The sequence below is a fragment of the Acanthopagrus latus genome, chromosome 1 (assembly GCF_904848185.1).
Source record: "Acanthopagrus latus isolate v.2019 chromosome 1, fAcaLat1.1, whole genome shotgun sequence".
NCBI classification, from domain to species: Eukaryota; Metazoa; Chordata; class Actinopteri; order Spariformes; family Sparidae; genus Acanthopagrus; species Acanthopagrus latus.
The window spans coordinates 29,427,401-29,453,846 of record NC_051039.1 but is presented as its reverse complement, the minus strand read 5'-3'; the positions used below and the strand labels follow the sequence as shown (position 1 = coordinate 29,453,846).

General features: G+C 40.8%; 1 protein-coding gene across 7 annotated transcripts in view; it reads right to left on the bottom strand.

The window, feature by feature from the left end:
• The window catches only part of LOC119026073 (VPS10 domain-containing receptor SorCS1), a 183,179-nt gene that overhangs the window by 60,283 nt on the left and 96,450 nt on the right, over positions 1-26,446 (bottom strand). For all 7 annotated transcript variants that reach the window (XR_005077035.1, XR_005077036.1, XR_005077037.1 and 4 more), the window contains exons 3-4: positions 20,833-20,932; positions 2,766-2,924 (exon numbers count right to left, since the gene is read on the bottom strand). Coding sequence is in view for 3 of the 7 variants with exons in the window: in XM_037110191.1 (XP_036966086.1) it covers positions 2,766-2,924; positions 20,833-20,932 (259 nt within the window). In the remaining 4 variants the exon portion in view is untranslated. The remainder of the gene's footprint in view (positions 1-2,765; positions 2,925-20,832; positions 20,933-26,446) is intronic.

Here is a 26,446-nt window from a genome sequence, read left to right as displayed (position 1 = left end):
TATAGGATGTCAAATGTCATGTGTGTTTTGTACAGAAAGAAAAAAAAAAAACCTTTTCTTCAAAATACATCTAAAGCAGGCAACACACGAACAGCCAAGAAGCTTTGAGATTCTTCTTCCTCACTATGCAGCACTGGGCCTTGAATCATGTGCTGGGACATTCCGAGTACCTTCTAAATTACTGATATTGTATCATTGAGTGTCTGAGATAATTATAAATGGAAGACTCCTTGAACTGAAAGCCTAAAACCACAGTGTAAGGATGCCCAGATCCTCCAGGAGAAGAGGAAACGTACATTAAATATTAGGAATGAGAAAAAAAAAAAGTGTCGAAAAAAGAAGGGCAGAATTACTTAGATACGCAAGTGAAAAATACATGACTGTAATCATATGATGTAAGTCTATATCGTGATCAAAATCATTTTAAGAAATAAATACTTTATAATTGTTACTCATTGAAATATGCCAAAAACGTAAACCACCTGTTAACTGTAACTGAGCTCTGTTATGGCTGTCCCTTAACCAATATCGGCACAATAGGTTTGGCGATGCATTTTCTTGCTAACGCGTGATAGGCTGGCTCAGATTCCCAGATAAATAATATCAGAAGAACATCTGAAGCTTCTAAGGCATGGTGAGAAAGTGCCTTCTGAGCTTGGTTAATTTAGGCTTGTGACAGTGGTAATGTACGTGGGTGTAGTGCCGCCACAGCGTCGCTCTGACACTTTGTTTTATCTCCAAGTGAGAACATTACGTTGCTAAAACTAACTTGGTTGTATGGCGTGCTTTCAACAAAGGCTGGCATCTTTTCATTAGCAAAGCTGAGCAGCTTTTCATGCCCAGCTCGTTACAGTATGTGACAAAGAGGTAACGAGCTAACACATAATGTTATGATTCAGTGTCTTTTTGCTGTGTTTCATTTTGAAATCAGGCCCTGGTGTGTCTCTTGTTCCTTTTCAGTTTCTCCTGTATGTTCTTCCCTCTGTGCGTTTGCCTTTGTTCCCTCTCCTGTCATCCTCCCTCCTCACTCACCACACCTGTCCCTCATCTTGTCATTAGTGTATCTGTGTATAGTCTTTGCCCTCCCTCTTGTCTTGTTCAGTTCATTCTGTGATGTGCCTGTGATGTTCCCCGTTACTCCATCAGTCTGTCTGTTCCTGGCCACACCGTCTTGGCCTGTCGTTGCTCGTGTCTCCCATTTGGTATGTTTTTGGTTTCCTACTTCTTGTTTAGATTTTTTCTTTGCACTCTTTGTTTTTTGAGCCTTTCAGTTGCTACTTTGTATGTTGTCTTGTTTGCTTATCTGTCTAGGATCCCTTGTTTTTTTTGTATTTGTAGAGCGTTTGTTAATAAAGCTCACTTTTTGTTTCCCCCATTTCCTGCCTCCTTTGTGTGCGTCTGCATCTTGCATATTGTCCTGTCCTTCTGTCTGTTTGTGAGGGTCGAGTGGCTCCGTTTCAATGACCTACTCTGTCAAAATGGCTAACCAAGAGTACACCGTAAGCAATTGTATTTGGTCCCTGACCCAAACTATGAACCTATATTCATTTAAAATGTCAATTAGGAGTTTCTGCTCTGACATTTTCAATGGCAAAACTATTCACAGGGGGACAATCATTATGACAAAAGTTACAGTGCACAGCACCAGCTTTGAATAAACAAGCTTACTTGCTGCAGGTACTCATTATAGCCCATTAAAGAGAAGAATAAGATGACAACTAAGCTTCATGACTAAATATTTCCATTATGAGAGAAGCAGCCATAATCATGACATATACGGTGGAAATTATGAGATGAAAAGTCTTGGCTATAAGATATGGGTAAAAGTACTTGTGTCAGAAATGTAATAATATATGTATATATTTTTTGTTTAATTCGTTTTTAATGCTGCTCCTTTTAGAATGCATGACCTCAGTATTCATGGCGACAACCATGCATGCAGGAAAATGTTCCACCCCAAAAAGATGCTAGCAGTCTTTGTGAATTATTAATTCTAAAAAAGAAAATCACTGTGTCCTTGCACGTCAGTGGCCAGCACACGCATGCGTGTGTATGTACGCACCCATGACTGCATCTCAGCAGTGCTCCAGTAATTTAAAACAAAAAATAGCACTGCACCCCTGGTAATGTAACCTGTGTAACTGCTCTCCTCGCTCTCTTTTTTGCCCCTTCTGGTGCCAGCAGACACCTAGAAACCTCCCAGCAGGGCACGCCGTTGTAAACGCTTCCATTGCAGTATCTGTGATTTCCTCTGTCCTCACCAACATCGAAACCAAACCCATGCCCTTGTAGGTGACACGTACAGCAAGAAGTGTGATACTAACACTCACAAAACAATTCTGAATTCTTAGGAAACTTAAAACTTTTGACTTTCTGACTTTTTTCAGTCTTGTGAAGCACTTTACTCTGTGAAAGGTGCCAAGACTATTGACTTACTGCCTCTTATTCTTTACTTCATCATCTTCATTCAGCATTGATTAAAAGGCTCAAAGTTATACAAAATATCTTGACTATAATCTCTGAATGTTGTGATTTTTTTTAAATTCTAAAATGTCAATGTAGAAAGTCAAGGATGGGCATCAGTGAATTAAAAAAAATCACCTCATCACCTTTCTGTGCGCTTTGAGCCAAACTCTTGTGTAACAGAATCTCACATTTATGCTGTGAGCCACTCGAATCCTCGACTGTTGTTTTCTATCTGACTTACCACTCAGCTTCTTTCATACTTTGTACAAGTGCTAAACATGCCTTTCTTGTTCTCTAACCTTTTGGTCATGGCTGTAGGCCAGAATCCAGTCCTCCTGCTCAGGGTGGAAGAGCAAGCTGAGGATGTAGAAATTCAGTCTGTACTTCTGGTAGGTGGCTCCTTCATCAGAGCTGATAAGCAGACTGCTCTCCACCTCTGGATCAGTTAGCAGCATGATCTGTAGACGACAGAAGTGGGATGAATAAGAACAGTGTTAGCAGCTTGAACAGAAAGGCGAGAAAATGGCATTCGCAGCAAGTCATGTTCCGCGTCAAACACCGGTACAATGCCACTAAAACTAGAACTAACAATTTAATTGATATACTTAAAAAAAAAAATGTGCAGGAGCATGACTATCACTCTGTGATTTGCTGAAGTCCTGTCATTTGTCTGCACTTCATCAAGTGGAGAATGTCTGCAGTATTGACAAGACAGACCACGGAGAGGCAAGTCAATCAAGACTGATTACCATATCTGACATATTAAGTGTATTATTGCAAGTGCTGCTGCAGATTAGCATGTTAAAAACTTGTCATCTACAGTCAGTTTTCCACTGATGATGCCATCTCTCAAATAATAATTTGCATCGTTAGGCTTGATGATATAATCACTATGATACATCTTGCTGCAAACGTGTGTGTGTGCGTGTGTGTGTGTGTATTTTTCCTCTGTTTAAGTGGAGTGGCTGTGTGCTCCTCATCATTCAGATATCTGCTGGTTGCCTCTCTCTGTGCTCAGTCAGGCCTTGAAAGCTCTAATTTCCCGTGAGCGCCTCTCTTTTCTTAGAGGTCCAACATTTTTTTTTTCTTTTTTTTTTTTTTCGCCACATTCTGGCATGGTCCCCAGAAAAATCACAAAGAAGTCCGCAGAGAATATCATATGCAAATATAATTGAATCAGTGAAGCTGAAGACACCCAGGCATTCTCATCATCATTATTAGAGTGTACAGTAGCAGAGAGTCTGGAGAGGCACACTTGTGGATGTGTGGGCATGTGCATGTAAGTCTATATGGTTCTGCAAGCCTATGAGTTTAAATCACCCCCGGGTGTAACCCTGATTAAACATGTCTATGTGTTTCAATTGCTTCTAAAAGACAAGAATCTGGCTCTGGAATTTACCGCTCCTAAGTATTCAAAGGAAGAGCCTTTTCTGAGCTTTTTCAATCAGGCTGGTGAGGTTTGATGATCAAGGCAGGTTCTCAGTGATGGTAATTCAAAGGAACCTAAAACTGTTCACCTGCTCTACCTCAGCTCCATTGATGTAGACAGGGATGTGTGTCTTTGCCTCCTTTATTCAAAGATCAACAATCAGCTCCTTGAGTTCACTGACGTTGAGCAGTGGATTGTTCTCTGTGCATCGTGCTGCAAGATTGTTGATTTCCTGCATATACTAACTCCTATTGTTGTTTTTAATGCAGCCAACGATGGTGGTGCTATCCGCATACCATGCAATAAAGTTCTGTTGATATCTTGTAGTGCAGCTGTGGGTGTACGGTGTGAAAAGGAGGGGGCTGAGCACACAGCCTTGGGGGGCTCCGGTGTTGAGCACTAACATAGAGGAGATGCGCCTGCCAATCCTCCCTCCCCGGGGTGCGCTTGTGAGGAAGTCCAATATCCAGTAGCAAAGTGTTGTACTTTAGCAAGAGTGTTTAGTTTTCCAATCAGCTTCATGGGTGAGATTGTGTTAAGGAATGAACTGAAGTCAACAAATACAGTCCAGATGTAGCTGTTCTTATTCTCCAGGTGCATAAAGACTGTGTGGAGGGCAGTAGACATGGCATCCTCTGTGGATCTGTTGGTTCTAAAAGCATACTGGTGAGGGTCCAGGCTAGCAGGGATGTTGTCTGTGGTGTGCTGGAGAACCTGTTTCTCAAAACAGTTTGGGGATGGGGGTGAGGGACAGCGACACAAACACAAACAACAATAGAGGGAGAAGAGAGCTGCACAAGTTATTAAAAAAAAAAAAAAAAAAGTCAGGGTCAGGCTCGGGCTCGGCAGAGAATCTAAACTCTAACTCACCCTCAGCAAGAGTGGCCTCACTCATGATGAGCTACTTATGTAGCCTGTGACATTTTGGATCACCTGGCACATATATTAAATGCTGTTGGTCTCTTAGATGCCGGCTTTCAGTCTTGAACTGGCAGTGTTGTGTGCTACCTTGTCACCTGAACAAAAGGCAGCTTTTTACAGGCCCCATCTCTTCATTCTGGTTGGGAAATGCACTGCATGAAAAGTGGGATTTGCATCAGTAAGCGGCACTGCAGATTGTCGTGGAAGTTCAGCTTTACGACTGCACACGGTAATATGCAGGCAACACCGAAAACTGCTGTGAATTGTCTGAAATTGACGCGGCCTTGCTCTTACTGTCTTTGTGACCATCGTGTCACCGACACATTTCCTGATATATGATGTTACTGAAGGTGTACATTCCTCAGGACTCATGTTGTTATAAAATCACTGAACATTTGCCTGTGTCCTTTATGGCTGCTTAGCTTCATCTGTCAACACTTTCACAGTTTTACCTGATGGATAAAACTGTTATCACAGTTGATACAGAGGGTCACTATAAACTGAGAGTAAGTGAGCAGAAAAAGCAGAGAAATTCGATCTGATAGGCCACAGTGAGGACATAGGAAGACTTTTTAGCTGCCAGGAATATTGGTATACACATGGTCCAAGATATTTCTTCCTTTGGTGAGGATCTGAACATGCTGGTGGAATTAAAGTAAAAGAGTTCTCAGGTCAAGATTCAAGATTTTAGATTCTAGTATCAAAATTTCTTTAGTCTGGCTGTCTTGGACTTGACACGTCTGTACCTCTGGCCTGAGGGTGGAGGTGTGAACAGACCGTGCTGGGGGTGGGTGGGGTCTTTGAGGATGGAGGTGGCTCCCCTGTGGACTCTCAGGTTGTCGATGCTCTGCAGAGAGGGCAGTATAGTCCTGGTGATCTTCTCCACAGTCTTTACCACCCAGTAGAAACTGACTGATGTGTCAAAAAATAAGAGTGTTCATTTCCGTGTTATAAATGGAGATTTGTCTTTGCAAAGCCAAAGGCTGCAGCAAGTACCAGAACCCCGTTAAAGTTCACACGATGCCGCTGTCGCCAACAGGTCGATAATAGTTATGTAAGTGCAGAAAAGGCACTGTCCCTGTGTCTCTCACAGAAGTGGCCTTTGGCATGACAATCTTTTTATGCCCATTATGTCATCAGACAGCAGTGAGAAAGAGAATACACACTGCTTTCACAGTCAATATCCTTCACAGTATGGCACTGTACACCAAACTCTGTGCTCGTATGCTGGTGAGTCATTTGTCAGCACCCAGTGGGGTAACAGCAGGCATGGTGGGCGGACCCACTAACACCGGTCCATTAATCACAAGACGGATACTGCCATATACGTATACGTATAATGCCATATACGTGAGCCTCATGTTGAATAACCCAATCAAATCTACTCATACACCGTCTGTACTACAAATCCCAATTAACTTTTCGCTCAATAATAGTTAATAGACAACTTCAGAATTGTCTGATTTAATTCTGATGAACAGGAGATTACAAGAACATTTTAAGATTTAGCATGGTAACAGTAATGTGTATTCCACAAGCATACATCAGAATATGGAGATCAATTTACCCTGGAGAGATGTGTAGATAGAATATGGAGATTACCTGCTCTGATGGAAGAGGCTTTGTTTTTTACGTTTGTATAGAGAACCTTAGGTAACCTCTCAATCATATAGGGGAAAATACTGGAGGATGAATGCCACAGTATAGGAAGGAGTCCTGTAGCATAATGTTATTCAATTCTACGTTGGTGTGAATATATGGAGGCTTTGCCTTGATTGCAATCTTCAGTCATTCCTTTCCTTCAGTTGCTCCACACAAAGCCTTCCCACATTCAGAATTAGCTCATAATAAAACGTTTGCATGTTGATGTTTACATTGAATCCCATAACTGGATTTTACATGGGCTTCTCCCAGTTTACACAGCGTAGCACGCATATACAAACATATGACAGGCTTGAATAAGAATACAGTGGAACCCCGGCTTAAGAAGACCCTATTTAACGAAAAATTCAAGTTACGAAGGCACTTAACAGCAATATTTCTGCCCACGTAACGAAATCCCACAAATACAGGAAAATTCACGTTAATTTCAAATTTGCCGCGACCGAAATAAAAAAATTATAAGATAGAAAATTTGAAAAAAAATTATAAGTTTAAACAAATGTTTTAAAAAATATCATTGCACAGTGTACGTACGTACATTAATTAACATAAATGTAAGTTTTAGTTTTAATGTTTACAATTAAATTCCATAATGTTATGTACATGTACACGTACGTATGTATGCATGCATACGTATGCTTTCTTCAGCCTCCGCCACCTCCACCACCTCCTCCTCCACCAAGAACTTCGTCTTCAGCCAGCATCGCCTCACTCAAAAGGTACATACATAATTTATTTTATTGATATTTATTAATAGATTTATCATTTATAAATTATTTTTTTCATTTCAGATTGTATTTTGGAATATTCTTAGTGTTTTTTTTCAAATATTAAGTCATATTTGTAGAAGAAATACACGACTGGTAGGGGGCCTGGAACGAATTAGGCTATTTATAGGGAAAAAGGTGCTTCGACTTACGAAAATTTTGACTTACGAAAGACCCTCTGGAACGAATTCACTTAGTGAGTCGGGGTTCCACTGTATTGTTGTTCACCATCTCATGAAAAAAAAGGGGACTAAAACAACTAAAATACAATCACAGTTCACAAAAACAGCTGGTGAAGTTCAATTAAAGCTAAACATTAAAGGAAAACAGTTGCTTTGCAGATACAATATCAATATTTTCAAGCCTCACCTTTTTAGAGAAGCGTATATAAAGATGTTCTATGTAATATTTGTCATGGTGACGAAGGGAAACCAACATGCTTTAAAACCTTTTAAGTTTGCTTTTCAAGACATTTACGAAAATGCTTCATGCACAGCTTAACCACTCTAAATCTGTTTTTTTAGCATCAGACCATCCTTTTCAGCATAAACGTTGCAATGCACCCACTATTAGCTAGTTCCATTGCACCAAACAAAAGTTGGCAACTGGTTGTTGGTTAAATATTTAGGGAGCAATATAAACGGCTTAAAAACAGGGCTAAAAGGAGAGTAAACATTGCACTTGGAATTCTCAGGTTGCCAGACAAGATGTGAACTATATGCTAATGTTGTTCCGCGCTGGATGAGTTGGCAGTAGTTTGCTAACACATTATGAACTATAGACTTTGGGGCTTTGAACTTTCTCTACCCCCAAGTGATGAAATTTTAACTGCAACTTGATATTGCACTGGAGCACCAGCATCTCAGACCAATAGAAATGGTTTGTGGTTTCAACATTCATAGGGTGCAACTTACAGGATACTGCATGTTAGAGCGTAGGAGAGGTACTCACATGCACTTTCGCCCAGCCCAGTGACCAAAACAAATGGTCGGACTGACAGAGCGGGGTGTGATAACACTCGCTGTTGATGCCAGCCTGTTGGTCATGACTGTTTGTTCATCAATTAAACTAAAACAGCCTCTTTGAATAGAGGTTGAACTTAACACCAAAAGAATAAACGTTTGTGAAAAAACAATTTGCTAAAAAAAAAATACTTTAATTGGAAACTTAGCTAGAAATCAAGCTTTGTAATTCAAAAGAATCCAAGTATTTGTGTGTGTGTCTGTGTGTGCGTGTGTGTGTCTGTGCATGATAGACTGTAAATTATGAAGCCAAAAAGGTTGAAAATGACAAAGGTTAATGAAGCGTATATGTGTTGGCTGGAGGACATTTAAGATATGTGTAAGGAATACTTGAGTTAATTCTATCACCTCAGTACTGTAAATACTCCAAGATACAATTTATTGAAATTAAATTAGCCTCATATTTGGTATTTCACACAGTCATCTAGTAATTGGATTGTGACTCCTCTCTACAAATCTGTGCCTAATTTCTCGCAATACCCTCCAATAAATAGCTCTTGTGTTGCTGTCAGACTTTAAGCGGGTTCAGATTAGAAAAGCAGTGAAAGAGGGGATCAAATAACAGAGCTTGAGTTGCCCTGGGGCAAGTCAATTTTCTTGCTGTACAGTGACAACGATGTGGTTTGGAGTGACTTAATAGAAGTTAATGAACTTCACCTGATTCTGGCTTGTTTTTAGAGCAGAAAAACAACCCGTAGACGCAGGATGTTCCACCTGTGGGATCAGGTGGGGGATCAAGGACGGTTCATATTTATCCTGGTATCTGAGAAGTGCTTTCTTCACGTTTGTCAGCTTCTGCACACTATGCTCTGTAAGCGTAACACTTCTACCAATTCTTTCACCTGTCTTATTCAAGGATCTATGATTGTCTTAAATGTTCCAATCTGCTCTGATTCACTTGTTTCAAAGAACAACATCAAACAAAGCACAAATCACTGCAAAACTTCTTTAACCTACTTATCACTTCACTGGGTGGGCTGAAGCACAATGCATTTATAAAAAGGAGAGGATTCTCTGGTTGTACAGATGTTCCTCCAAGCAACAGAAGCCGCTGTGGATTATTTCACATCCGTATCAGCGCAGACTCGGGGAAAAAGGGAAACGTTAGCTGCGGGTTGTACTTATAAGCCAGAGGTATTGAGTCTGATAATTGAAGCCAAAGGGCAGTGAAAGGGGAGCAGGTCTAGCCAGGAGAAAGTAAAGTATTCACAAGAGGTTGATAAATGTCAGTTGTAAAGATGTGCTGGAGCGGCTAAAGGTCTCAGCGTCTCCTGCCATCCCTGCAAACCCCTTTGGCCTAAAGTGCAACAAGTCAAGAACCTAGAGAAAACTTAAAAAAAACACAGTTCACTCATAAAAAAAACAAACCAAACATTTAGTCACTGTGTGAGAGAGAGAGAGGTGGTTGTGTCGGCTGTGGTTTTATTTGTTATGGTACCTGTCCATGTTTTTTTCTTTTTTTTGAGGGCTTGTCCTGCCTTACAGTCTTGCACGCTTGACAAACACAGGCCACACCGTCCAGAACCACCCACTTACTGGCTGCAGCTGACTGCATGGACAGCACTCACAGGCTGTCTGCTCCAGGATTTCAACCCAGAGGAAACAAGAGCAGCCTGTGCTGACCAGTCACAGATTGTGTGGTCTCGGTGTGGTAGCTCCGTAGAAACAAATCAGGAACCAAATTATATGCACTTTAAATGTACAAAATGTCGCAGGGACAGACCTCCTGCTGTTCTCTGGAGCCATTTACCGCCCGGTCGAGAGCCCAGAGATTACTTCTTAACATTTAAGTTGATACAGAGTGAAGAGGTCTGGCTGTTTAGGGCAAAATTAACACTCGTGCAAGTAATGTGAATGACAAAAATAATCCCATGGTCAAACTCGAGCAAGTTTTGAGTTTATTTCACGGCAAACATTTGCTTTGCTGGTGGTGCACACACCAAAAAAAACAACCAAGATACGGCAGGAATGTTTTATGGATGAGGTAATGTTTAAAAGTTTTGTTCAGGTAACATTTATTCTCATTAGCAGACTTCCTTCTTCACACTCTGACTCTGACTCTTCTGAAAAAAATGTACTGCTCACCTACTCTTTCTTCAGAACAATCTTGTCATGGACATCTTTCCTTCTCTTACACGCTTTTAAAAAGGTAAGTTGCTGTAATTACCCTTTCATACTGATACTCATGCACTTAATGTGAGCCGAGATTCATGCCGGATCATCCTGGACTTACTGTTGTAAATGTGATATGTCCATTTTTAATTGGACTTCAGGAAAACATGTGCACTTTCAGGTAAGTCAACAAGAGTAGATGGACTGAGTGAAGTTTTATGTTTTCAGTAGAGTATTTGTACTAAAAAGTATTTAATGTGACTATAAATATTTGAATTTGAACCTTTATAGAAGACTCCTGTAACATACATTATCAATCAGTGGCACACCTGTAGATTACTGCTCACTGTCACTTGCCACTTAATAAGATGGGTAATTATTACAAGGCTAATGCTAACAAACACACAGCAAAGGGGGGAAAATGGCCGTATTACTAATGAGTTGAACTCCACCTTTCAAGTAAAAGACGGGCCCTCTGTGCGCCCATGTGGAACCACGCTAACGTCTCAAAATGTCTGCATTGGCGGCACGGAGTGCATCAAATCAATCTTGCCGCATCTATTAATGAACATTCTGGACAGACGCTATCAAACTCCAAGGAGCTGCGTGGCTGGAAGAGCAGGACATGAAAGCAGAAACAGTCGGTGCACATATTCATAATTATTACTTCTGCTTCCCCCCGCTGCATCGACCAGGTGCTTCCAAGTGTTTGATCCATCTTATTAAGCGCAATTCCTGTCTCTTGATCGGAGGCATTTAAGGCTGGACTAATTGAACACTGCCTGACATTTCAGCTCACCCCAGACCCTCCGCTAGACCTGACAAACAGTAACATGTCAGCTCCCGCCCTTCATTATAATTGGGCTTGCATCGCGGCTAGCGAGCTATCTGCCCCTTATAAGTTGTGAGGCGTGCGAGCAGTGGGTAGAAACACAGAGCTACGGATTAATTACGCATGAATGGACAGGGAGAGAACTGACAAACAAAATCAGATTAGATAGTTAACCATCAGCAGACGCACTTTAGACATCTTGATCTGTCTTTAGCTGCTGAAGTACCATAATTCTTCACAGTCACCGTTAATAGATAACGCGACAGTTAGCGTAGGTTAGAGCTTTTAGAGGGGAATCCAGGTCCCTTATCCTGGCAGTGTCAGGCGCATTGAGTAAGCTTGCACTCCCATGCTGAGAAAGTGGGCAATGTTCTGTGAAGGGAAGTAAAACAATATTGATGGAATACCACAGCTCACCTAGATTTACCCATCCCATCTCCTTCACCACTCCACCTCTCTCTCCCTCTCCTATTTCTGAGAGTCTCTCACGCAGTCAGCCTGTCTTCATCTCCCTCCGTCTCTCCATCCATCTGTATTTGTGTCTCTCAGCCTGTCTCCCCTCCTCTGTCTCTGTGTTGTCTTGCGGGGCTCCAGAGCTCTCGCCTCTCGGCTCGTCGCAGCCATTTGGAGATTGTGCCTCGGGGCTGACAGATGTTGCATTTCCTCCCAGCGCCACCAACCCCCACCACACCACCTCAAACGAAACCATCATCCGTTAACTTGTACTCGATTGCGTTACCACCGCTGGATGCGTGACATTCCAGCCAAGCAAAGGAAGGCTGATTTGCTGTGATTCATTTGGCATGCTTTGTGTTCTTAAAAAGACCAGCTGACAGAAAAAAAAAGAAAGAAAAAAACACTTCACCTTCCTTTTCCCATGCTTTATCTCAACACTATTTGCAGTTGAAGGAGATATGAGTATGCTGCTCTGTACCAGGTGGTATTGCTCCAGGTTTGTCTGGTGTAAGCAAGCATGTGTCGCACTGACACTTGACCTGTTTCATTAGGAACGTCTCCATGATTTCACTGCAGCATGAAGTTTGCTGAGGACAAGCTAACGCTGTGCTCTATGTGGGAAAATAATGTGCATCTGTTGCGTTTTATTTTCTATAAATAAGCTGAAACTTGATGATGGCATGATGGCTTAAGTCTGAAGGAGGAAGTCTCCTCTTTTGCTGCCATTAAAATAGCAGTCCGTGTGTTCAGTTTGGAATAGATCTCAGCTGAATAACAGTCTTAAAGAAATTCATTAGCCGACATGATGAAGAAATCTGGGTTGTTCTTTTCTTGACAGACATAGTCATGTAGAAGGATGTTTTACAACATCTTATTAAAGACCAAAGCAGGCAACAATAATGTTTCACTCGTTACTACATAATTAACCGGCAGAACACAGCTTCTGGACTCAATAAATTATTAGCTTCACATAATTTCAGAGTTCTCTCTTTTCGCAACAGCAGATCTGTCCGTCCTTCACACTCCTCACACCTGGCTGAATGTTGGTTGCCAAAATGATACGAATGTGATATTCACTACCCTAAAAAGCGTTCACACAGCGCTGCCAAAAATCATCAGTCTTATTCGTCAGCAGCGTGTGGCTGCCAAGCTTTAATCTACTGTACATCTCAAAGACAATCGAGGTTTCATATTGTTCCCACTGAGTCACTTAAGCTGACTATACCTGCATTCTCTACATGGCTGGCAGTACAAAAATAAATACCAAGTAATTACTATCCTTTGTTCACTCTTACTTTTGAAGGACAAGCAATTCCTTATGTATTTGTGCCAGCATGCTAATGTCAGCACTGTGCATGTGAATGACTGGGAATCCACTCATGTGCTATTCATTTAAAGGAGACATGTTGTGGTCATTTTCAGGTGTACAATTGTATTTTGGGTCTCTACTGGAATAGTTTTTACATGCTTTAATGCTCAGAATAAAACATAATGTTTCTTATGGTCAGTGTTGCAGCTATGTATTCCCCCCTCTGTCTGGAGCAGTGCTGTCCGTGGGAGAGAGGAGCTCCCGTTGGTGTGGGCTTTGGTCTTTCAAACTCCAAGATCTTTTACGTACACAAGAACCTTCGTAAAAGAACAAAGGAGAGGGAGGAAAAAAAGAGAAAATGCATAATAGGACTACTTCAGTTTTCAGCCAGAGAAATACATGAACGTGTTGGCATCAGTAAGTAGATTAAATAACGTGCACATTGTGCGTTTTGTTCAGTTCTTCAGTTGTGGTATCAGTTATACTGCGGTATACACTTTACAAGGCAGCAATTCCATTTGTGCCAAACAGCTACTTTTCACAAACCACAGGATGTAAATAATTAACTCTGTGCTCTCTGTGTTCTCACAAAATGTAATTACCTCATGATCTTGCTTTAATGTATTATTTTTTTGTTTTTCCTTTTGGCTCATTAGGCACATTATTCATTATTATCATTATTTGTTTTGAATGTATTGTGTTTTCTGATTCGTTTTTCTTCCACCATTGAGATCCATTTGATGCTCTGCTATTGCTTTTGGTCCATGTCTACTTTCCAAGACCATTAAAACAACTCAACCCAAATGTCCTATTATCAGACTAATGTGCTTAGTGGGCGTGGCCTTATTTATTTTCAATATGAATTACAAGTCAGTAACAGGATAATCTGTACTTGCATAAATGCAGACATTTTCCAGTCGAAGGCAAGAAAGTTAAGTCTTATTGTTGACTGTTAAATCAGTTAAAAAAGTAAGAATAGAGTTTTTCGGGTGATTTCTTTTGCTCTCACGCTTCATGAATATTTATTGAGCCTAACCTTTCATGTAAGGTGACACTCATGGCTACTGCAGAGAAAAGCATCAATATTAAATAACCCTGAGTATTTATGTATGACATTCCTCTAAGTTTTTTTTCTTTTTTTTTTTGTTTTTTTTTGCATCATACAGTCTGTGGACCCCCCGATTTTTTTTTTTTTCTGGATTGGATATGAAATATTAAAATTCACTTTAAAGTCTGAGCTTGTATCCAAAAGTGAGACAATAAACAAAAGTCTTTGAAGCCTGACAGTGGGAGAGGTCTCATCTGAGGTAAATTCCTATTCCACCCACCTGCCTGTTGTTGCCGTCTGAGCCACACAAGGCCGTAATTGTTTTTGAGTGCCGTGCTTGCAAACACATGCATGCATGCACACACAAACAAGCCGGCAGACACACACAAGCACGATTTTTGCTGTGAAAACAGTTGAGGCCAGCAATTGTTGTTTTAGTCAATACGTTCATAGAGAAAAAAAAAAAGTGGTCATGTATTCCTTTAAGACAACACACACTGAGTGTAAAGTAGCAGAGAGTGAATCCATCTGTCACTCAGACGCTTCCTCTTGAAAAAGTCCTCTTTGTTTTCAAGCCATTAGAGGCATTACCCATTTGTATGAGACTGCAATCTGTGAGGCTGTGTTTTGTTTTTTGTTTTTTTTTTGTTTTTTTTTTCTTTTAACCAGCACTCACCATCCCCTGCCATCTACTGTAATAATGTGCTCTCACAAAATCTCAGGCTAGAACCCCCAAATCATTCCCCTAATGTGTCCTCGAGATGTGTTCTCTCATGTACAGGCTCAGTATGAAGCCACAATATGAAAATTGATGTAATTGCTGTGTTGTCAGTCTGTTTTCTCCATGGGTGACCCCTGGGCCGTCTCTCCATTTTGTTAGCTCTGTCATTCTTTTTTTTTTTTTCCTCTCCATCCCCCCTTCCACTCGTCCATGCTCAATTGCTCTCTGTCAGTTTATTTGCTGTCTCCTTCCTCCCTCTCCTATCTCCTGCTCACTGTCTTTTCTTTTGCTCTCTGTGCCATTTGTCTCTCCAACCAACTCTCCATCCTTCAGTGCTTTACTCCCTCTCTCCCCTGCAGCCACAGAGGCCTGATTTACTTCCACTGCTGGCTGAAGAAAGGGGCTTTTGTCTACCACCAGCAGTGGTCACATGGCGCCATAGATGACAGCAAGACCGACGAACCTTCAGTATCTGCTACTTTCCCTTACAAGCATGCATGTGAGTGGGTGAATACATGTGTATGGGAAAAACAGAGATCGTGTGTGTGTGTGTGTGTGTGTGTGTGTGTGTGTGTGTGGGCGGGGGGTTATTCCAAAGTCTGTTTTTCTATATTATGTGCACTCGTATTATATTTTGGCCCCAGTAACAGGATGGATGACAACGCCTGTCCATCTGTCTGTCCACCTAGCGCAATATTCCATGGCGCAATATTGAACAGTACAGCACGCTACTATTATTTTTTTACTTTTCTCTGTATTCCACTGAAATAGGCTTCCTCAAGCAAGTTTCGTCTGACAAGGCCCGAGACTCCACTGTAGAACTCGGAGTCCCAAGTGGGAGCAGATAGTGGACAGAGCCAGTGGGGAATCAACATAGGTGTCTGAAAAAGCAGGAATGAAGCTCATGGTTGGTGCTACTGGACGCCGCCATCTCGTCAGTGCCTGACTCTAGTGCCTCACTCCCAGCTGAACGAAAATGGGGGCGAGGCAGAGTGCGGTTACACATGAAGCAAGCGTGGTTAATTAAACAAACCCACTGGCTGAAAGCTAGCGAGCCAACCGAGGCTAACAAGCATTCTGCGTTCACAAGAACTGAATCTCACCTCACGTTATTCATGCGAGATGATCACAGGATCATTTGTGGTTATTCAGTTACTCTGCTTCTCGGCTTGATGCACGCATTCCTCACGTCTGGGAATGAGTATTGCAACAGCATCCTCTACGGCAAGGCATCCGAACTCTTTAATGAATTTCAGTATGTCCAGAACTCTGCTGCTCGTGCACAACCGTGACCACATCAGCCCCGTCCTCCAGGATCTCCACTGGCTCTCTGTCCCACGACAGACCCAATTCAAAAATCCTCCTCCTCACTCACAAAGCTCCACAATCCTCACCTTTTTAAAACTGCTTTTAATGTGCAACATGTGTTTCCTTATTTTGTTTTTAGTGTGTTGATTTTATTATTATATCAGCACCGCTATGGCTCGTTGCTGCAGACAGGTTGAGAAGCGAGAGTGAAGATAAATCCACTTTTGAACGCCATAGCTTGAGAAAATGCAATGCTCCCCTCGACAGAGCTCCAAACTCTGCCCACGGCTGTCTCCTCCAGAGCTCACCAGCTCCAGCAGCTGCCTGCTGGTTTAGGAGCACTTATTAATCCAAAACACCAGCTTACCCTCCATTCTGGTCTGTAGTTATAGACATATCAAGCCATATTCTTTCTCTGTTATTTGCATGGAAAATCCTCCAGAAGACATTAACACCACAAACGCAGCAGAGAGGTCAGGATCAATCACTGGAATTGAGTGGGGTGAAACCAAGCAGACAGCATGCGGTTAGCTGTCACTCAAAGCTGCCACTCTCTTAATCATGAATAACTTTAATATAATGTAAACGAGTGAGTTAGGCTTTATACAATTTTAGCCTCATACAGTTGTCATAAATGGGGAAATTAGCAAGACCAAAATATATATATTTTTTTTGTTCAAGGCTGTTTATTTAAGCTCTAAATTTTGGCATTTTAACAAGGGGACTCATGGGGACTGACTTGCTTTTGGATCCATCCTCAAGTGACTCAAGTCTGAGAAGTCCAAAAGTGGACACTTTTGCTTCTAGTTTTACACTGTAAAACACTGTGCTTGGTCTTTGTGCTCATCACAAGCTGATTTTAAGCCTCTCCACTCTGTAGGAGCGAAGTATTAGCTTTGCCGTCATGCCGTTACAATAAGGCGCTTTTCTATCAAGAACCAGCTGAAGGTGATTCAAGTCCATTCACCAGCCCTTAGGGATAGAAAGGCGTTAGCACTTTTTCTCTTCCTCTTCCTCTACAAACACACACGTACAAACATGCATATGTTCAGGTAAATACATGCACATAGTTTTAGAAGCAGCTTGCTGGAAACTAATCGTTAATGACCCCATTATAACACTGAACATCGGTGTAGCAGAAACACCTGCGACACACAAATTCAGGAAATTCGGACCATCAGAGTGTAGCCTGTCCAAACCACACTGTGATTAAAGGCATGTATTCGATCGACAGACAGTGTTCTGCCGTTGTTTGTTCACGCCTCACGTGGTCACCTCCATTGATCAGCCCTATGCTTTGTGGTAACAGCTGGTTCGGTGGTCAGTGCTTGGATTCAGTTTCTTCACTGTCCCTTAATTTCAAATATTTTACAAATATTCACTTCCTTTTGAGACTGTTTTCAGGTCTGGTTATTGTTCCCTGATTCTAGGGTGGTCCTCCATTTTATTGATTTAAATTAATAATGCTTATCATTAATTCAATCATCACTAGTTGTAATTATGTATTGCTAATATGCACACACTGCCCTAAGTTTTTTGCCGCTCCAAGGCCAAGGTTACATTTTTCATCAGAGGTGTGGCAAGGATCTGAGGAAAGCAAAATTGTGTCTGTATTTTTCATGAGTCTCTCATTTTTTACTTCCACATGATTGTTTTACTGCATGGGGCAGCTGCTGTAGCTATAGACTATTAGTCCGGTTTGCCTTTTCTAAATTAATGCAATGCTTTGGCAACATGGGAATACTATCAGTGTGAGAGAGACATAAGACTCAGAGAGCCAGTGTGAACGTGTGTGAGACAAAGATAATTAGAATATGTGACAGTAAGTGAAGGTGACAGGAGATAGATATGAGGATAGCATGCAAAAATAGATCCACCATGTATGTGTTCATCTGAGAGCCTGATGGTGTGCATGTGAATCTGTGAGAGAGTGTTTTTTTAAGCCATCTCTGTTTCCCCTGCGTGTGTGAAAGGATATTAACAACCCGCCAAGTTGTTTGCAGGTCTTCACTTCTTGCCGTTCTGTGTGTTTAAACTAGGGCCTGCTGTTGTCTAACTAAGTGGTTTCCTGGACTCCAAGGCTGCTGTTCTCTCCAGTTGTTTCCTGTGAAGTACTGCCTCATTAGAAAAGCCTCCAATTGTCTTCACTGGCTCTGCCAAGGTCCGACTGAACATGCACTGCTTATCCAACTTACAAGTGATGACAACAAATGGTAGCAAAGAATAACTTATACCTGAGTCTGCCTCAGTTAAAACAACTGGCTGTTAAACATTACAGTCAAAACAGACATTTTCCCTGGTTCACCTTGGCATGTGTGATTCTACTTTAAGGTTGATTCTTTGGACCTTGGACTATATAATACAATCTAATCTTAAAAAAGTGAAATTCTGTAAGATTGTTTTGGTACAGAATTGCATGCTAGCTGGACTGCATCTTCCCAGAAAGAAAAAAAAAAAAAAAAAAAAAAAACATTCCAGCATCCATGTGTAGCTAAGGGTGTCTAATTGACCATATTAGCACCTTTAACTGACATCATGGGTGTCCCAGTCACTGACAGACCAACTAACTGGATTGTAGGTGGGGTTGCATTTCATCTTCATTATCAGAGAATAATTGACTCAAGGAAATAACCCCGCCAGATTGTTCTAGCAATTGACCCAAACCCAGGAAAATACAAGGTCACCACCTAAGGGAATGGATGCTGAATTAGTTCTAGAAAGACAGAAAGGAAAAATGAAACTGTAGCCAAGCCATTCATTTTAGAAATGGTACAGTATATACTTTGCTGCCAGTTAACTGTCTTAGTATAAGCCAAATCTGACTTATACTTGTCCTCACTTGCAAATAACTCTGGCAATGTATCCAAGTTTTGGAACTCCCTGGAAAATAATTCCCCTGCCTGAATCTCTTCTGAAGTCTATTTTGAAAATCAAATCATGATAAATGATATGTGAGTCAGGCTCTTCACCATCATTTAATTCAGTCTGGTAAAATGTTGAACAAATAGTTAACTATCTTAGAAATCATGGACACACATACAAATTATCCGATGTGTGTCTGATATAAAGTTAACATATTTCAGTCCAAGTCATCAGGATTTAGATCAAGACAGAGCACAACAACTGCATTATGTGTACTTTAAATTATTATTGAAACCTTAGACAATGATCTACAATGTGCTACACTTTCCATTCCAGACCCATTTAAAGCATTTATCAGGTGAATCCTGGTATTTTGGGGGAAAAGCTGCCTAATGCTTGATCAGTGCTATGCTTGACTGGACCAGAAGCTGATTGGTCCTTAAAATGGGTTCACATCTATCTCTCATGTAGAACTCGGGGTCCATTCGCTGTCCTCTTTTATTCACCATGTACATAACCAATATCATCTCACCAACACCAACAATTGTCATGTTTTATGCAGATGACATTGAGTTATATGCCACTGGCTCTTCTCTTCATCTGTTATTAAAACGTTCCAGGTCCCCAGCATATGGCCCGTATCACGGTTCTGACGTTGAAACTGCTGCATGTTATAGATACTTGGGGCTTTAGTTTGATAACGAATTTACTCTCTAATCCCATGTGGAACAGCTATTAAGTAAACTAAGCATCATAATTGATTCATTGATATAAATGAATAATTGATAATTAAACTACAACTGTCCCCAGTTCTATAGTCTATTCATGATGATGATGATGATGATGATGATGATAGTGTATATTTGCATGCTTCTCCCTGTCTAACGGTCAATGTTTTTTTTCTTAAACAGAGGATGGGGGTGTGGTTTATAGTCATACAGACAACTTCACTGCTTAACTTTCCCCCTGCTCCGAGCACGGCCACCAATGATCTCTCTCTTTCTCTCACTCAACAGCTCTCACACTACATATTGCCCCTCATCTTAAAGGAGTTACTTTTATATCCCATACAAACCAATGCATGACTCCCAGATTCCACTGTTATCATATGACATTGTTCCAATCTAGAACCAGGATCAATTGTGTAACTTTGAGCACCAACTTGAGTTGTTTATCAAAATGGTTTGGCAAACATTGTCAGGAAAGTAATTAGAAAAATATGAAATATCTTGAGAATACCAAATATACTTAAGTTGGACTTCAGAGCCCCCTGAGTCCATGAATCATCAGAGCTGACGGATTTGTTACTCACCAGTGCATCTAAAATGAAAAGTTGGAATGGTCCTGCTTAACTAACATTCCTGTGCACGGTTTTGTAATTCTTTTAGTTCTTTCTAACATACATGCATGCATTCCCCATGGAGCATTCTGAAGGAGACTGCATCTGTCAAATAAGTCAGATTCCCAAATTAATGCTTTAATGCTTTTGTTCTATGACTGTGCTTATTTGGCAATTGAATTTACTGGGTGGATGTGGTCAAAGCAGTCCATGCGAGGCGGGTTTGAATAAAAGAACAGGGCAAAATCCATCTGTGAATCTGAGAGCACGGAGGAACTTTGTTTCTTTTAAACCTTACATGTGACCCTAGAGGGACTAAGTATATTTGCAATCACATGTGAACATTATTACCTTAATTGTGAAAACGTATGTTTGTAAATTATCTGTCCCCATGTCCGTTCATGTGTATTCACTGTATGTAGAAAGTGACAAGGCGAGAGACAGACATCAAACATTGAATGATGAGTAGGACATCAATATGTCTGTCCCAACACACTCTATCAGACCAAAACGGAGGAGGAAACAAAACTCACACAATCAAGACAAATATTAAAGAAATAACAGAAGAATGACATTACCTTTCTCTTGTTGTTAGGGCTCACATACAGATAGCTGAGTATTGTCTTTGCTCCTACTTTGTCATTCAGCTTCTGGTACGTTGCTCCGTAGTCAGTTGACCTGAAATTTAATCAAAAAGGTCTGATGAACACTTGATGAATTACTTGTTGCAATTAAAAGTTCCCCTCGAGAATTCAGTGTGAGGGGCGAATAAGCACAGACGTAAATTAAGTCCCTTTTGTGATCAACACAGCGACATGAAGCCCGGTGGGAAGACAGGGGCCACTTCATTACAGTCACTCTGTGGTGACTCGAGCTGCAGCTGCAAACAAACAACACATCCTAACACAGAAACGTCCCTGTTACCACAGAGTAACAAAGGTGAAATAATGAAAAAAAGTTCAGGGAAGTTCATTTTTAGCTGCTGTTTGGCACACTGCACACATCAGCGAGCGTCCGCAGACAAACACAAAGAGACAAAGATGTGTATGTGTATAGTTTTTGTTTGCCTCAAATGTCCAATATCAGTGCGGTTCAAAACAAATGCTATTCTTTGATAAACTGGTAATGACACAAACTTTTACAATCTAGTATCATACAAATGACACTAAAAACACCACAGAGACAAACAAAATCAAAAAGCATCAGAATTAAAATTCCCCTGCTTCTAGTTGAACATAAAACCATTAAGTGGAACATAAAAAATGTGGAGAAACAGAACACTAGACATTCAAACTAGAGTTAATTGGTACATAATAACATATAATAATTGACAGATTTCGTTTTGCCATAGAAGCTAAAAAACAAGTTTAGTGAAAATAATTCATGACGTTCAGTGAGCTGATGTCTCAACATGATTCACTGTGATCTGTGTGCCAGTGTGTTCACGGGAAGTCACCATATCCAACGCCCAATGGTTTGCTTTGTGTAACATGACATAATACTGTTAGACTGGCCAGAGTGAAGCAAAAACAGAGGTCTGTGTGGTTATTTTACTGCAGTCTGGATTACGATATAATGATGGATCATCGCGTGCGACTCGAAGTTTTCCATTAGAGGCTACAAATACAACACATCTATCTGTCAGATAGCTGATTTAATGAGCTAAAAGAGTCTTTGATTAAGATTAAAAGCAGCTGCGTATGACAGCTACTTGTAACAATCACTCATTATTCTGCATACGACTTAAAGGGGGTGAGTGGAGAGAGGCACTAAGAAGAGACACACACTTATAAAGGCAACCAACAGGGACATTTATTGCCAGTAAAAAGGTGATTAGTGAATGTAAAATGCCACAAATGGTTGAATAGAGACCACCATTCAGTGTCATGCAGAATTTAGGTTTTCATTTTTAATCTCCCATAGATCATGTCCACATGTTCTCGATGGGGTTCAAGTCAGGACTTTGGGAATGCCATTCCAAAACCTCATCTTTAGCCTGATTTAGCCATTCATTTACAATGTTTGATTTATGTTTGGGTTCACTGTCCTGTAGGAGCACCAACCTGCACCCAAGACCCAATATTCCTGGTTGATGATTTGAGGAATTGGAGATAATCCTCCTTCTTTATTATGCCATTTACTTTCTGTAGAGCAGCAGATCCACTGGCAGTTAAACGACCCCACAGCATAATACTGCCAGCACCATGCTGGACAGTAGGTACAGTGTTCTTGGGATAAGATGCCTCACCTTCTCTCCTAACATCCTGCTGCTCATTGTGGCCAAACAACTCAGTTTTTGTCTCATATAACCACAGAGTTGTAAGTCAGCAGCAAACTTCCGTCGAGCGTTAAGGTGCCGTGTCTGGATCAAGGGCTTCTTTCTTGCATGGCAGCCTCTCAACCCATGTTGATGCAGAACACACTTGACTGTGTACACTGACCAAAAATGGTAATTCACTTTCTTTTGTTCATATTTGGTCCCAGCAGTTTTGGTCATATTTGCAGTAGCCGACTATGTGTTCCACTCATTCCATCACAGAAAAATGAGAGCTGTCGAAATCATTGGAACTGAAGATTGCATATATATATTCTTTCTTTACAAGAGTATCAAATTTAGACCACAACTGCATATGATCCAAGAGTACTCTGAGCAGGAATAATACGATTAAGATTATTATGTGTTCTCTCTTTGCCAAATGCCTCTTCTCTACCAACACAACACAAGGATTGACATAGCAGATTTCAAAACACAGTTACAAAGTCCTGCAAAGTTAAACCCCATAATAGCTAAACACATAATAAAGATAAGATAAGAGAAATGATCCTTAATGTCATTTAATAAATACACAGAATCACAGAAACTGCGGGTTTGTAAAATAAATGTAAAGACTTTATGTTGACATGATCACAACATTGGCTGTAATGATGTTTGAGTTTATTTCCACAGAAATAGACAGAGTTTTGAACAGTGAAATCAAGAGCAGCTTTGAATAGGTGCTAAAATATTGAAATGTTATACTCAAAGTGCAAATGCAAAATTTGTGTTCAGTTGAAATTTTGCCTTTCAGTCTGTCTTGGGAAGTTTGAGCCGTCAGGTCTGATTTATTTTCAGAGGCTTGAGGCTCAATCAAGGGGCTACTACAATTTCACATGAAGTTAGATAAAAAGCCCAAAGCATGCAAATCTTTAAAATGCAGGAAAGACACTGCGGAGTGCCTTGTGTGATTTCAAATGAAGCAATCACTCACGTCGACTGATGTGCTTATTCCCTTCACTTTCTTTCCGTGAAGCTGTTAAATCCTTGTTTGAAGAGTTTTCTGAGTTTCACACTTGACGTTTACAAACAGCTGTGAAAATGCAGGAATATTTATGGAACACTGGCAATTTTCCCTCATTTAACTAACCCTTTGAGGTTTAATACGGGCTGGATTCCATGGTGAGCAAATACATTGCCACCGGGCGAACTCTCCTGGATGAGTCCGCTATAATTCATACGAATCCATCAACAGCCAGGACCATGGGACAATGACATCATCAGGCTATTGATCGACTCCTCAGAGGCCACTGTCACAGAATCACTTGATTTAGGAGACAATGACATATTTTTAGTGCCACTGCAACTTTCAACATGGACCAATAAAAAAAAAAAAAAAAAAAAGGCCCGACCCCAGCACATCCAACAAAGATGAAAAGTTAAAAGAAATGGATACTTTCTCAAGGACGACAATTCAGAGTGAAACTTCTCTGCCTTGTTAGTGGCTCTTGAAAGGCTATTCATTTGTGGCCTGCCACACAGCTGTGATTCCATCAATGGTGAGGATGGTGGCTCCACAGACACTATAGGTAAGCCAATGCTTCGCACTGTCCGTATGTTGGATTAAACAAGAAGGAAATAAATGAAAGAATGACCGAGTCCTATTACAGTGATATGGCTCGCTGAGGAAAATTGATTCTGTATATGCTCGGAGGATGATTGAGCTGTTCCCAATTACATCCATGAAACACACTCGTTTCACACACATACGCTATATCAAAAAAAAAAAAACCTCCTCAATTCAACCCCACTTCTTACTTTCTCTGAAATAGATTATAATAATGTCTATGAACACTCATTATTAGATAGAGTTTCAATTATAATTTCCAGGGTCTACTATACATTGATAGGCCCCTGCTACAAAGCTTTTTTTTTTTTTTTTCATTTTCCATAGGGGCTGGATTAATCATGGTTTGGAGGATGAGAGCTGCATACATCTTAGGGTAGTTAACATGAGGTCACTCGCTGCATTAGAGCACTGACAAAACACCAACAGCTTGAGACAGTGGACAAATGGCAGCCGAGCTGAGTGTTCCAGGATGAATTTATGGGACCCCTTAGCTCACTCAGACAGTACAGTATATCTTCTGAGTAGCAGGCTAAATCATACCTTTCCCCCTCTCCCTCCACCACATCTGCAATCCCTTTCCATCAACTCCCTGCCCTTCACGGTTTCGTGGCAAACTTCTATTATCGAAGCTACACTCAGCCTGCGCTGACCAATCTGGTGGCCTTGGCAAGATTTTAGCTGGTGCCCCTTGCATCTTAGACAGCTGATGCGCCATTTGATGGTGTAGGACACTTAGAAAATAGATAAATAACAGTATTATCAAGTATAGTATCTGTCTGCTTGTAGGAAGGTGCAATTTCCTCCGGGATCAATAAAGTATCTATCTATCTATCTATCTATCTATCTATCTATCTATCTATCTATCTATCTATCTATCTATCTGTCTATCAATACTTCTAGAAATGAGTTTTTTTTTTTCTTTTTATTTCCATTATTAACATAATGATACAAAAATGCAAACAGCAGTTTGTATACATTTGTATATGACTAGTTTTTCAATATTAGCAGCAGTGCTCATTCTTCATATTAACCTCTGTATGCACATTAGTTTCTAACAGTGCAAATCTGACTGAATGTTTCCTAATAAGGAACTCATTTAAACCTTGCACTAGGCTTGGCGTGGTAGTCTGTTATCCCGTCGTTACACTGCAGTCGAGCTTAAACCAATTACATTACTCCCCCACCGTAGTTTTGCTTTTTAAAGAATCAATAGTCTAACGATGGACGCTATGAGCGGAGGCGTCTACTCTGTGCAGCAGCGGGGCCAGCAAGTGCTACACTACTGAGGAGTTTGTTTCAAAATGGAAAAGAAGAAATAGGGGAATCCTAACAGCCTGAAATAACAAGCTACTTCCTGCTGGAGTTTTATAAATTAATCTGTTGTGAGGGTAAATACAGTATGTCCAGCTGTTCTCACTTCTCATGCGTTAAATACAGCAGCATGATCAGTGGTCCTCTCCCTCTAAGTGTAGTAGAAAGAGCAAGAAAAGTCCAAGTCAGTAAGTGGTTGGGGGGGTGGTTCACGTCTGGTTTGTGAAAAAAAACTAAAGAAGGATTTGTTTTTAATCTATATAACGTAAGTAAGTTAATGTATATTAATGATATAACTTTCATCACATTATGTGACGTGACAAGACTGAGCTATTCTAACCCTGAGAAATATCCTTTTCTCTTTTTAGCAGTTTTGGTGCCTTCACCTAACCGAACCGTGATGTGAATAGCAATCCAATGTCATATATGTGAGCTGTTTGACCGCGAGCTTCATATTGAAAGTGTAACCCTTCACATACAAAACATGGCGGTAGGTAGAGCGTCACTGTTTAAAGTTTAAAATTGCTACTTGTAAGAAAAGTCAATTTTTGAGTGTCAGTTTTTGACAAGTTGGGAATGAGACTCAAAAATCCATTTTCGTACAAATGGCAACTTTAAAACTAAACAATGGGAGTGAGAACATGTTGGTATTTAATACACATACTACTGTCATCAGCTCATCTTTCACACTGATCCACTGAGACCATCCATTGAGGATAACCATCCATTAACCCTTGTAACCCTTGAATGTATCTCGCCTCACAGCCATCAATTAATTATTCTCCTGTAATGGAGTTGATTGTTTGGTGGTTACCGAGTGGTAGTGGACTACCATGTACATGAGTTTTCAGAGAGAGAGAGAGCTCTCTGGTATACCTACCTCCCGTAAACCCACTGAATGTGAGGCAACCTCTCTCATTTAATGCAAGCCCCCTTCTTGTCTATATCAGCTTGTAAGTGCACCTGGTTGTTGCAATGTCATTCAGGACCACGCTGG